Genomic DNA, 13,405 nt, shown 5'->3' on the forward strand with positions numbered 1-13,405 from the left:
CAGTAATTATTATTATTATTATTTATTTATTTTCTGTAATTTTATTATTGATATTTATTTTATATTATTTTTTTTGTGGATTATTTATAGCCAGGCATTCCATATTTTTACCAATCAACAAAACTATGTTCAGTAATTATTTTATTTTTATTGAATTATTAATTTTTTTATTGAACATGCCATGGGCATATCGATTAATGAGGCAAATGTCTAGTTTGCACTTAAGCTGACTGTCCTTCTCTCTCAGGTGTCAGGGAAGCGCTCTGTCATACTGTCTAATGAAGCCCGAAAGGAGAAAATAAAACAGGTCAAAGCTCTCAAAGATGAGCGTAGAGCAGCTCTTGATGGCCGACACAAGTACCTCATCTTAATCATTGCAGAGATGATGAGTCTGGGGGAGACGGAAGTCGAGGAGGCTATCATCTCGGATGATAAGGTGTGTAAAATATGACACTATTAATGTCCCCAAACATGTGGTTGCCATGTGTAAATGTGTGTATGTGTGTTTTTCAGTTCTACATGATTGAGGAATTCTTCTCTGCAAATGGTTCGAAGAGTCTTACATTCTTCTACCAAGTCACAGAAACGGTAAAACATGACTTGATGCTGAACGAAGACATCCTAAAAGCATGATATTAACAAGCCACGTCTGCCTTTATTTCTCTACAGTCTCATTCTTGGATAGATACCACAAATTTAGCCGCTGAACAGAAGAAGCTATTTATCACAACAGGCACTAATGAGGTACAACAACACCACTACTGTTGGACTTTTAACAAAGCCCTGCAACTAGAAATAATAAGTATTAATAAGAGTAATAATAAGAAATGTTTTCTATCCCGGAATCAGTATATTATAATTATTTCTGCAGAATCGTGTGACACTTATAACATTTTAAAGTTTGTTAAAACTAAAAACTAACAGGCTAATTAGAAGTAGTCACAACAAGACAAGCCAGCAAGACTTGTTATTCTGGAGGGACTGTCCCTGCAATTAATGTAGATTTGGATGGACAGCGTGTCCCAAATGGCGAAAGTGACTAAGTAACATATGCATGTTGCTAAGGAGTAAAACAATGAACTGGGTTGCTCTTCATTCACTGATTGCAGGGTCTTACCGGGCAGTGTTTGTTTTTCACAAGAATCACGGACAAGGCCATAACAACCACAAACATATCCCAGGTCAGTGTGGTTTGAGTTTATTTTTCACACTGTAACTGGTACTGTTTAGGATTGTCTATAGGTCATCGGATACTCTTTGTCATTCTCTGTAGGAGGTGAATTTTGGAATGCTTGACTGCTCAGAGACAAGTGTCCTCCACAGTTTGGAGTTTCTTTTTACACAGGTCATGAACCAAGCCCTCAGATCACAAGAGGTATGATTTATGAATGGAGTAGGCGTGTATAAGACATGATCCGTAAAGCGTTGCTTTCTGTCTTGGGCCTTATGTTAATATAAAAAGTAATTTATTTTGAACAGACTATTTTTACATTATTGCTCCAGTAAATTAGCAAAATTATTTCTTAAGTAATTGAAAACTTTCTAACAGTTCGCTCACCCTTAAGCCATCCAAGATGTAGATAAGTTTGTTTCCTCTTTGAGAGAAATGAAAAATGCCAAACAGTGGATAATCTGTAGTGAATGAGTGCCATCAGAATGAGCATCCAAACAGCTAATAAGATAAGTAATTCATTCAAGTCTGAAGCAGTTTTAATTCATTTTAATTCAAACTAGATAGCAGTAGCTTATCAGTGATGACTATGATAATGTTCACATGGCAATAATGTACAGTAAAAATCATGCAGTTAGCTAAAAAGACCTATGTGCTGTGGAAGTGTCACTGGTTAGCAAGTGGTTTAATGTCAAATAAAACCAACTCATCTACATTTTGGATGGCCTGAAGGTGAGTACATTTCAGAATTTGTTCATTTTATAATTTAATTATTATATATTGTATAAAAATTTATTTGTGGCGGTCGGTTTTGATATTTCCTGCCACAATTAAATCAATGTATGTGAAACACTGATGTATATATTTATATATTTATATTTATGTTATTATCATAAAAAATTTGAAAATATATACAAACTATATGGTATACAAAATGACATACTAATCAAACCTTTCCTTCAGGATTGGGGAGCTATAAAAGGTGGTCAAATGAGTCCAGATGTGCAAGAATTCCTGAGATCAGTGGATAAGTTCAATGGTACCCTTTTTTCAGTGATGAGGAGTTTGGAGGAAAAGTTTAAGCTTCATAACATCCCATCAGCCCCTGACCTGAGTCATATACAGAAGGCTGAAGACTACAGTAATGCAGGTAAAATGTTGAATATGGAGGAAAGAGAAATAATATATTTCACTCTTAATAGTTATAAAAATAGACAATAGTCCTAAACCTTAGCTGCTGTTCTCTTTTTTTGGTTTTGACATTAAGCTAATAATTCAGAGCTGATAGAAAGTCTGGAAACAGTGCTGCTACACTGGGCCAAGCAGATAGAGCAAGTGCTGACAGAAAGTGAACGCATTAGGAAAGAATCCGATGATATTGGACCCTCAGCAGAGCTGGCACACTGGAAGCGCAGAATGATCAGCTTCAGCAGGTATCGTGCCATCCAGTAGTGTTTTTTTTTCAGTAATAATTGGTAATTGGTATTTCATTTAGTGTTTGTTCATATATTCAATTTATCATGTATTCATATTTATTTAGCCTCTTGGATGAAATCAAAGACCCGTATGTGAAGATGGTCATTGGTATATTGAATGCGGCCAAGTCCAAGACTCTGAGTAAATGGAGAGAACTGGTTAGTTAAGCAGATGTTTTGTTGTGTGTGGCATTTCCATTTTTTTAATACATATTACATGAAGAAATGCCACATTTTGAAATCCAAAAGAAAAAAAGTGATTATGTTTTGCATTTGGAAAGTAGTTTCTATTTTTACTCTCTACAGGATGCAAGCATTACGGTTGTGGCCAATGAAGCTAAAGATAATGTGAAGTATCTATCAACTCTGGACAAGTTTTTTGAAATTTTGGAAAAAAGCACTCCAGTAAGCTTCAAAATTGTATATGTTCTTCAGTAAAAACCATTAAATAACCAACAGTGCCATTTATGGGTCACTTAAGTGTCATAGTTTGAGTATTCTGTGATTTTAAAACAAGGAGTAACGATGCACTGCTTATTGTCTGTTTTGAACAAGTTGCATTTGTATATTTTCTGTGTAGATATTCGTATTGTTTGTTTCAGACCACCATGCTGAATCAAATTCCCAAACTGATGAACAGCATACACATGATTCAGCGTGTGTCTCAATATTACAACACCTCTGAACACATGACATCGCTTTTTGTGAAGGTCACTAATCAAATGGTGACCACCAGCAAAGCTTATCTCTGTCAAGGTGTGACGAAAATCTGGGACTTGGACAGGTTGGTATTATGTGAGATTGTGAGCTGCAATTCTACATTTTAAATAGACAAAATACATGGTCTGTATTTGCATTTAGGAAGGAACTGCTTCAGAGAATGAAAGAATGTATTCAGCTGAACCAGGAGTACCAGCAATGCTTCCATCGAATGAAAGAGAAATTACAGGAGAACCCTCTTGAACGGCAATTTGAATTGAGGTCTTTACACCATAGCATTAAGTCAACTTCAAGATCAAAATCCTTTATTTACTTTCTTAACTCAGCTCTGCTTTGTCGTACCATCAGTGAAAATTACATATTTGGAAAATTTGACACATTCTGCAAACGTCTGGAGAAGATAACAGACATGGCCACAACTCTTGAAGATTTTTCATACCTGCAGTTTATGAAAGTTGAAGGTGTTGAGAAAATATACATGCGCTACCAAACTATTGTTTCCAGCATCAAATCCAAGACCTACAATGTGCTTGACCACCGCAAATTAGAGGTAAAGTCTGGTTGTAATGGCTGTATATATTTTGATTTAGTTCCATCTCTCATATGACATGATTTTTTTTAGTTTGACAATGACTACACTGAGTTCAGAAGACAAATCCAGGGCTTATATCAGTCTCTTGATGCACTGATTGACACTTGGCTTCAACGTCCGCTTATTGTAAGTCCATTTTAGTCATCTAAATGAAAGAGTTCATCGCAACTCTTGACCAATAGATTACGTAAATGTATTCCTCATACACTGAAAGGAAAATTATTTACTTCACCCACAGACTTATCAAGTCCTTGACCTGCTGTCCAAATTTGAGAACGGTGTGGGCGGACAAATGGACCTAACACAGAAGTATATGGTAGTTCTGCAACGGTATGAATCTGATCTTGAGTTTGTGCGGAAACTCTACCAAAGAGAAAAGAACAATCCCTCATCTGCACAATTCAAGACTCCTGTAAGTTTCCCTGTTGAGTGATCACCAAACCGCTCAACTCTATTATCATATTATATATAATATCCAACACAAGAAAACAATGGGACTAAAATTGTTATACATTTCTTTGCAGTTGGCGAGTAAAATTCAGTGGTCACAAAATCTGTTTAAAAAAATTCATTTGCCAATGCAGATCCTAAAAGACAAATTAGACATTATGCAGGTAATTTGCAAAGACAAAATTGTCACGTCTCATCAGTAGATGAACACAGTTTATTTACATTTTAATGAAATTTGGTTCAGAAAAGCATATTTTACAAAACTCAATTATTTTGTCTTGATTTTAAGATGCCAGAGAGGAGGAAGATTATTCAGGCATACAACAAACTTGCTGCCGCGCTCATGGAGTATGAAATGATACATCACAAAGCTTGGGTTGATGGTGTGGAACTGGGACTGTATGGTCTCAAAGCTTCACTGCTGACTAGACACCCAGAAACCAAGGTTCACAAGTTTATTTTAGCACATCAAAACAGAATTCCAAAGGCATTATTCTATGCCTAAATGGAACATCACATTATAAAACAGTTAAAAATAACAACTACAAATTCAAATTTTAAATATTTTATTATTTATAATCTGTTATATTACTTACATATAAGTCATAAAAAATAAAGAAATATGTTTTATGTATTTGGTCATTGAATTGTCCATTATTTGTGGATAGGTGTTCTATGTGAATCTTGACCCTCTGGTCCTGGAAGTTCTGCAAGAAGCAAAAAACATGTACACATTAGGTGCTAATGTACCCGATGTTATCTACAACATGGCTGCCAAAGAACCTCTGCTGAAAGAGTATCGTACCAAGTGAGTGCATAAAATGTGTAGCCTACATTAAAGGAATAGCTCAGACATGTAGATATGTTGAATGAATATGGTCAGAATTAGTCCAAACAACTCCAGTCTATATATCAAATAACATCTTGTGAAATGAAAAGCTGTGTTTATAATAAACAAATCCACCATTTAGATGTTTTAACTTCAAACAAGTGCCAAATCCATAATATTGCTTTCTTCAGCAATATTAAAAAGTCTCATCAAAATTACAGTAGGTGAGAAGCACCATTCATTGACACAAAATATGTCAGTTGAATTTGATGAAAGAGGATAACAGAGGATAGACTTTGTCATGGGAGAAAGTGAAGAATAATAATATGTTTCTCCAAATTTGTTTCAGTAAAGAAATAAGCTCATCTTCATTTCAGATGGCCTGGATGTGTACATTTTAAGCTAATTTTCACACCTTTAAGATTACAGTGATCATACTACATCAGTAATTTTCCACTTATTATTATTGAATAAAGCAGTGCTATTTGGGTGACATGTATAGTCGATGTCTATGAAGTTTTCCAAATCAGATTCTATCTGTCAATGTTATAACTCCCTCATTAACAAGCAAGAATAAATTACTCATCTAAATTTAAATATAAGGTTACTATAATACACAAAGTACATTGATTTCACTGCTCTCAGATTACAGGAGATGCTAAGAAACTTTGATGCAGTAGTCAAGAGGATACCCAGTGTGCTACAGTCCCCGATGAAGCCCTTCGTCAAATATGTGGAGACTGCACTCTACCCTGGACTGACCATTCTCTCATGGACTTCCCTTAATATTGACCATTGTAAAGGATAAAACTTGAACCCTTCCATCTTTAATGCTATTTTTCATTGCATTATGTAACAAAATTCTGATATCACCCATGTTAGAGTGTATTAACCTGCAGTGTTTATGTAGCCAATGAAGAGTTTGGGACAGATTAAAGCTAATTGTGTTTATTTTCTAATCCTACCTTGGTACCTAAGTCTTTTCCCATTGTTTCTCAGTCATAGGCTGTGTGTACAAAGCACTGCAAGAGCTGGAACAAGTAGTGAAGGTTGTTATGGACATTCTGGAATGTCGAATCGAGCGTATTTTAGAATCCATGGCTTCCACCGATCTGCTGACACTGCCCAAAAATCAGCCAGTTACACCTGAGATGTTTCTCACCAATACAGAGGCCACTATCAACACTGCAAGACAAACCCTGAAGATGTGAGTGACACTTTCATAATCTTCTGTCACAGACTGGTATGGTGTTATCAGCTATATTTATAGCAGACTGTTCAAAAAGTTGATAATTCTATTGTACTCAATCTCAAGTCATCCAATATGTAGATGAGTTTATGGAATTAGCATTGAATCGTTTGCTCACCAGTGAATCCTCTGAAGTGAGTGGGTGCCATCAGGATAACCACAGATACAAACATCACAATAATCCAATAAAGTTTTTGTCAGCTGATTGAACTCTCATTCTGACAGCACCCATTAATTGCAGAGAGAATCTATTGTTTTGTACGATAGTATCAAAATATATTATTTAGCATATTATATATAGAATCCTGACTGGGGCCCATAGTTAAGTGTAATTTAAAAAAATTATTCCTTTTTTTCATTTAAGTGCGAGCAAGCAGGTGGAGACCTCAATGATGGAGATGGTTGAAGAACTGAAGAGAGTGCTGAAACCTTCAGAAACGGTCAACTTGGAGGTACTATAAATATCAGTTATGAAGGCTTTCTTATTGTTTACAATTACAAAAAGATTTTTTAAGCTGTTGCTCATTATGTGTGATATTACTGTTATAACCGATCACACTACACATAATAATTATTGGTTTTCGAAAAAAGTCTTAATGCTTATGTTTAGAACTACAAATGTCTGCATCCTGATGCCAAGCAGAAGACACGATGTCTATACTGCCTGCCATGTGCTTTCTATATCATGATGGGACAGTTATGTCAGAAGAACACAGAGGCCCTGGTCAGAGGTACACATCAGAGTTTCATCTGAAAATTGAGAACCTTACTTATATCACCTGTTGAGTGATTCATTAATGTTCTGTTCTTCATTTGAAAGCTACTAAATGCTCTCTGGATTCTCTGTGGCGTCGGCTACTTGTTGTGAGCTCCAAGTATCGTTCTTCATCTCAAAGTGAAGCTGCTGTACAGCTTCCTCTTTTTAAGGTTTCTGTTGAGCTGGCCATTCCCAACATTGTCTTCAGACCAAGTTTTGAACAGATACAGGTACTGACGAGCAAACAACAAGGAGTATTATATCAATATGTAAAGTATAATTGCATTTCTGTTCTAAAGTTCTAAAAGGGGGGTGGGGGTTCAGTTCAAATAATTAGTTATTTTTTTACTTTTCATTTGTCAGTAAATCCTGAAAAAAAAAATTGATTTCCACAAGCAGCACAACTCTTTTAACATTGATAATAATTAAAATAAATCTTACAAGGCACCAAATCAGCATAGTAAAATTATTTATGAGAGATCATTTTACGCTGAAGCCTGGAATATTGGCTGGTGAAAATTCTGCATTGGTATTTAAGAAATATTTCACATTTTACAATACCTTCAAACAAAAACAGCTATTTAAAATTTAGATAATATTATCCTGTTCTTTCTATTTGACCTATCCTTTAAGTCCTATCTGAATGAATGGGGGAATCCTGAAATCTCAATAACTGCCTGATGAACTCACAATTAAATTACATATTTCATATTCACCATCAAAATCTTAAATATAGTGTTTCCAATGAATGTTGTTTCTTATGCTCAAATAGTGTTAAAAAAGTCTTATTTTTCAGGCTAGACCAGTGCTGCGGTCATAAGCATGAGTCTCAGGTTTCTATTAGAACCGGACCTTTTAACAGCTGCTGCAGTGACGCATTGACTTTACCAATCAGTGATTGGCTCCTTCGTTTAGAAGTTAGGACTTTTCCATCATATTGCACATTGCAGTTTGTCCCATTCATAAGTGAACTGTCTTTGTATTTCTGTAGTCTTTGACCCAAGAGACTTCTTTCAAAAACTTTATCAACCCCAAACCTTTTAACAGTTGTGTATCTAGTATATACATAAAACACAAGCACAGAATAATAGGATGTGGTTTGATTTACACTCTTAGTGTGTTTTTATAAATCATCAGAAACAGACATGTTCTTGTGCTTACATATTGATATGAATTAAATTCTAAAACTTTAGATTTATTCCTAAACGCTAATTTGTCCTTGTTGTGCAGGGCATTCTCAATAAAGCTGTGAACATGGTGCTTTCAATGGCAAAGGATATTCCACTCTGGAAATTTTCCCATGTCCAACAAGAGCAACTCGAGGTAAAAAAAGTGGTGATGTGGGTTCAAAACAAGTTAAGCTAATCAATACATTGTCTCACAGACTTCCATTGTCCATGGAAAGTCTACCATTTGATCTATTCAATCTACCATTTGAATTTTGCTCATTTTTATACTTATGGTAGTAACTGGCATGCGACAGATGTGTTCTAACCTTTATCAGAGGTTAGTTAGCTGTAGAAGTCTTGTGACTCCACAGGCAGAGCAGGCAGCAGCGCGTGAGCTTGGAGATGAGACTCTAGTCACTAAACCACTTGTGCTGAGGACTCTAGACAGACAAGTGACAGAACATAAGGATGTGAACAAGGCTTTGTCCCAGCTTTTCCCTGTGGTGTCCTCTCTCAAAGCAGATGCTGGGGACATCGTGAAAGGGTTGCCTCAATTTTCATCCCTCTGGAAACAGGTATTCAGCAAAATCTCTCTCTCTCAAGATATATAGTGTGTCAGTAGGAAATGTCAGTTTACATTTTGCCAATAATTGTAATAATCCAGTGAGATTTTTATTTGTCTGATCTGATCTGATATCATCCAGTCTGTCTGGAACAGAAACTAATCAAACTGACACAAACTAAATCCAGAAGAACTGAACATCTCCAAGATGCTTCAAGTCACCTACATGCAAAGCTACCTAAACAAATTATACACAAGTGCACCTAGGGCTGAATTAAATGCAAATTATGGTCACACCAAATAAGTTAATTTAGTTAATAAAAGGTCATTGATAAAGGAAATCTATTTATGACATTATGTTTGATAACATCCAACATTTTGGTGCCCCAAAAGTGCCTAAAACAGTACTGTAGGTTTCTTGAAGCACACTGGAGACGTACCAGATTGCTTGCGCAAACAAAAATCTCACTGGCAAAATGAATTTTTTAAAAAGTAAACTGATATACAGCAATATATTATATTAGCATATATTAATACAGTTATATAAATAGTAAACAAATCATTATATATATAATTTAGGTGTAAAATATGATCCAGGTATATGACAGGTACATTTTGTAAAATCAGGAAGTCAAAATGTGTGACATTTTATGATTTTAATTCTGATCTAGGACCCAGCAGAACAGGTGAAAGTATTTTTGGAGACCAAACCAATATTGTCAGAATTCAGCGGCCAACTGTCTTTGTATTCTGTACGTAATTTTTAAATCTTATGAAAGTCTTATGAAATTAGCTGCTTTTTAACTGAGAGTGATACTAAAATTCCACTACATGTATTTGACTAGACATTTGAGACCCGGATTCAAGAGCTTCCTTCCACCTGCACCGTCTGCCCCATCCTCTACGAAACTGACTCCCTCAAGCTGTCCCTCGTTCAAGAGTGTCGCACCTGGAAGCGTGCATTTGGTGCGGCTCTAAACCAGAAAGCCTCTGTGGGTATGGCTGAGATTAGCTCTTTTGTGGATGGGGTGAGCAAGCAGCTGCAGAGGCCAATTTCTGACCTGGATGACGTGAGGGAAACCATGGCCGCCCTTCAAGAGATACGAGAAGCAGAGATACGTATAGAGACCACCAGAGGACCTGTGGAGGAATCTTTCGCTTTGTTAAATCGCCATGAGCTCTTCTTCAGTGATGGAAATGCGGAAAAAATCGATGGAGTTGTGTACACTTGGAAAGAACTTAATGTGACGGTAAGTTAGAGACCACATGAAATAGTATGTATGTTAGCTTATTCTCTTTATTTTTTCTACTTAATATCTCATTAGGGAAGTAGAGAATTGCATTAACCTTGTCTTCTTGGGATTTAGGTTTGCATGTAAATGTACATTGATCTATTTTTAATTTGAAGGCAAAAGAAACACAGAATAAGCTTTTGGAGATTCAGCCTCAAATGAAGGCTGAGCTCGTAGCTGGAGTTGAGGTCTTTCAGGAATCTGTGCAAGCTTTCTATTCTGACTATGACAACAGGTTAATTTGCATATTAACTTCATGCAATCTCTTATATACCTGTATTAGTGATTATAGTGTCTTAATAAAGCTTCTGTTTTTGTGTTCAGTGGTCCTGGAGTAGCAGGTTTGGCCCCACGTGAAGCCAGTGACAGGTTACAAGTTTATCAGGCCAAGTTTGATGAACTGTGGAGGAAATTCGTCACCTTTTCTAGTGGCGAAGAACTGTTTGGCCTCCCTGTTACAGGTGCTTCTGTATTTTTTTTTACCTTGTTATTATGGGTTTACCTTCAGAAAGGACAGGGAAGATGCCATGAGGCTGTGAGGGACAGACAACTGTTTGCACCGCCTATGCCTCTGGATGCAATGTTACATTTTTTATTTATCATTTTTGTAAACTAGAAATTGTGAATGTTTTGTCATATACATGATTGACACCATACTTTAAAATAGTATGACCCACTGTAAGTATTTTTAGTTTTTGAAAGTGACAGTAATATTGTGAGATACTATTGCAATTAATCATTTCATTTATTATATTTTAAAATGTAACTCATTCCTGCTTAGGCAAATCACACAGTCCTTCAGAAATCATTCTAATATGCTCTATATTTGGTGCTTAAGAAACATTTTCAATGTTGAAAACAGAAAGAGCTTTTTTTCTTAAAAAAATATAAAATTCAAAAGCACATTCTAAATGTCTTTGTGGCATTTTTATGAATTCCATGCAATCTTGCTGAATGAAAGTATGTATTAATTATAATTTTTTAAATCATTCTTTGATTTTTCCAGAATATCCTGATCTTCACAGAATCAAACGAGAGCTCAACCTTTTGTCCAAGCTCTACAGTCTTTACAATTCTGTGATTGACAGTGTTTCGGGCTACTATGACATACTATGGGCTGACCTCAATATAGAAAAGATAAACACTGAACTGCTGGATTTTCAAAATAGGTTTTTATGATTTTCTCTTTCTAACTAATCTAATTAAGAAATACTAAATTAAGTATATTTGAGTGCATATTTTGTAATTCTTTTCAAGGATCCGTAAGCTGCCTGGGGCCCTGAAGGAGTGGCAAGCTTTCAATGACCTGAAAAAGACCATTGATGACTTTAATGAAACCTGTCCTCTACTCTACATGATGGCAAATAAGGTGATGTTAAGCAAACATCCACACATATTGCATTTACACTAAACATTTTATTAACGTACTCATTCTTTACTTAACATACAAACAGGCGATGATGCCACGACATTGGCAGCGCTTAACTGATCTTACCTGCCATAAGTTTGAAGTGGAAGCTCCCAATTTTAGCCTTCGAAATATCATGGAAGCACCTCTGCTAAAGAACAAAGAGGATATTGAGGTACTGTACAGGCCAAATATTCCAATTAACAAAACCTTAATGGTTTGTGTCAGATTGACTGCATAAAAAGCACAATGTATCTTATGAAAACCCACTGGGCCCCAGGATGTGTGTATCAGTGCTGTCAAGGAGCGAGACATTGATGCCAAACTCAAAGATGTTGTCACTGAATGGAGCAGCCATCAGTTCATGTTCGCATCATTCAGGTCAGAGAAGGAATTCATCTGTAATTAAATTTAATACTTAGCCATAAAATCTATTCATTCATTCATTAAAAAAAAAATCCTTTTAGGAATCGTGGAGAACTGCTGTTGAAGGGATCGGACACCTCAGAGAAAGTGGCTTTAATGGAGGACAGTCTTATGGTGCTTGGTTCTTTAATGAGTAACAGGTATTTATATATGTATTTGTTTGTGTGTTTATGTATATGGTGGTTAAAAATATTCCATGGACATTTTATTTATTTTTTTATATTTTTACATTGTATGTCATTATTGGCTGATGTAAATTTGGATGAATGTTTGTTTCAGATATAATGCTCCGTTTAAGCCCACCATCCAGCAGTGGGTGCAGAAACTGTCAAACAGTTCAGAGGTGATTGAGAAGTGGCTCACAGTGCAGAATCTGTGGCTGTACCTGGAGGCTGTGTTTGTGGGTGGAGACATTGCCAAACAACTGCCACAGGTAACACAAATCCATGTATTTGCTTTAAAAAAAAATTGTGTGAATGACCTCAAAAAGTAGTAAAGACTCTTTTAACACTTGCATGCATTGCACAAAAAACTAAGCTTACGCGACACACACAAGATAAGTGAAACATGATATATAAATGCAAAGAATGTATATTATGTGGAATAACCTTCTGATTATTATATTGAACAATTTTTTTGTATTTAACATTTTTTAACATGTGGTCTTTACAGGAGGCTAAACGCTTCCAAACCATCGACAAATCATGGCAGAGGATAATGCAGCGAGCACACGAGATTCCTGGTGTCATTCAGTGCTGTGTCGGGGATGAGACGCTGCAGCAGCTGCTGCCGCACCTACTGGAACAGCTGGAAGTGTGTCAGAAATCTCTGAGCGGATACCTGGAAAAGAAACGCCTTGTCTTTCCACGGTTCTTTTTCGTGTCTGACCCTGTCCTGCTTGAGATACTGGGACAGGCATCTGATTCACACACCATACAGGTGCGTTTATCTAACTTTGTTATCATGCCATGTAACAGTTCTCATTTACCTATGGTCATCAAAAGCAGTATTTAGTTAATGTTAAATCTGATATGGGTTGCTCATACTATGTATGTTTATACAGTCTAATATATAATACTGTGCATTCAGGCTAGTACAATACAACAGGTAATAAGAAAATTCATAATTTATTTTTACTTTTCAGGGTCACCTGTTGAACCTTTTTGATAACGTGAACAGAGTTGTGTTTCATGAGAAAAACTATGACCAGATACTAAGCTTTCAGTCACAAGAAGGGGAAACGGTGAATCTGAGTGAATCAATCAATGCCCAGGTATAACATTTCTGAGATTGCATTTATATGTC

The 13,405-nt window shown here is 36.0% G+C and overlaps 1 protein-coding gene across 1 annotated transcript in view; it reads left to right on the forward strand.

Moving 5' to 3' along the window:
- The window catches only part of dnah5l (dynein, axonemal, heavy chain 5 like), a 36,450-nt gene that overhangs the window by 1,209 nt on the left and 21,836 nt on the right, over window positions 1-13,405 (forward strand). Inside the window, exons 4-39 of the mRNA XM_043226614.1 lie at window positions 248-436; window positions 514-588; window positions 670-744; window positions 1,110-1,181; window positions 1,274-1,375; window positions 2,135-2,321; window positions 2,439-2,604; window positions 2,712-2,805; window positions 2,953-3,051; window positions 3,249-3,430; window positions 3,508-3,627; window positions 3,715-3,916; window positions 3,989-4,084; window positions 4,197-4,370; window positions 4,483-4,572; window positions 4,698-4,853; window positions 5,077-5,216; window positions 5,883-6,034; window positions 6,237-6,444; window positions 6,851-6,938; window positions 7,097-7,217; window positions 7,307-7,473; window positions 8,474-8,566; window positions 8,784-8,987; window positions 9,646-9,726; window positions 9,820-10,224; window positions 10,383-10,501; window positions 10,591-10,727; window positions 11,273-11,435; window positions 11,524-11,635; window positions 11,721-11,849; window positions 11,955-12,055; window positions 12,142-12,240; window positions 12,380-12,533; window positions 12,773-13,039; window positions 13,245-13,373. Coding sequence (XP_043082549.1) covers window positions 248-436; window positions 514-588; window positions 670-744; window positions 1,110-1,181; window positions 1,274-1,375; window positions 2,135-2,321; window positions 2,439-2,604; window positions 2,712-2,805; window positions 2,953-3,051; window positions 3,249-3,430; window positions 3,508-3,627; window positions 3,715-3,916; window positions 3,989-4,084; window positions 4,197-4,370; window positions 4,483-4,572; window positions 4,698-4,853; window positions 5,077-5,216; window positions 5,883-6,034; window positions 6,237-6,444; window positions 6,851-6,938; window positions 7,097-7,217; window positions 7,307-7,473; window positions 8,474-8,566; window positions 8,784-8,987; window positions 9,646-9,726; window positions 9,820-10,224; window positions 10,383-10,501; window positions 10,591-10,727; window positions 11,273-11,435; window positions 11,524-11,635; window positions 11,721-11,849; window positions 11,955-12,055; window positions 12,142-12,240; window positions 12,380-12,533; window positions 12,773-13,039; window positions 13,245-13,373 — 5,148 coding nt within the window. The remainder of the gene's footprint in view (window positions 1-247; window positions 437-513; window positions 589-669; window positions 745-1,109; window positions 1,182-1,273; window positions 1,376-2,134; window positions 2,322-2,438; window positions 2,605-2,711; window positions 2,806-2,952; window positions 3,052-3,248; window positions 3,431-3,507; window positions 3,628-3,714; window positions 3,917-3,988; window positions 4,085-4,196; window positions 4,371-4,482; window positions 4,573-4,697; window positions 4,854-5,076; window positions 5,217-5,882; window positions 6,035-6,236; window positions 6,445-6,850; window positions 6,939-7,096; window positions 7,218-7,306; window positions 7,474-8,473; window positions 8,567-8,783; window positions 8,988-9,645; window positions 9,727-9,819; window positions 10,225-10,382; window positions 10,502-10,590; window positions 10,728-11,272; window positions 11,436-11,523; window positions 11,636-11,720; window positions 11,850-11,954; window positions 12,056-12,141; window positions 12,241-12,379; window positions 12,534-12,772; window positions 13,040-13,244; window positions 13,374-13,405) is intronic.

This window comes from Puntigrus tetrazona, chromosome 24 (assembly GCF_018831695.1).
Source record: "Puntigrus tetrazona isolate hp1 chromosome 24, ASM1883169v1, whole genome shotgun sequence".
Classification (NCBI taxonomy): domain Eukaryota; kingdom Metazoa; phylum Chordata; class Actinopteri; order Cypriniformes; family Cyprinidae; genus Puntigrus; species Puntigrus tetrazona.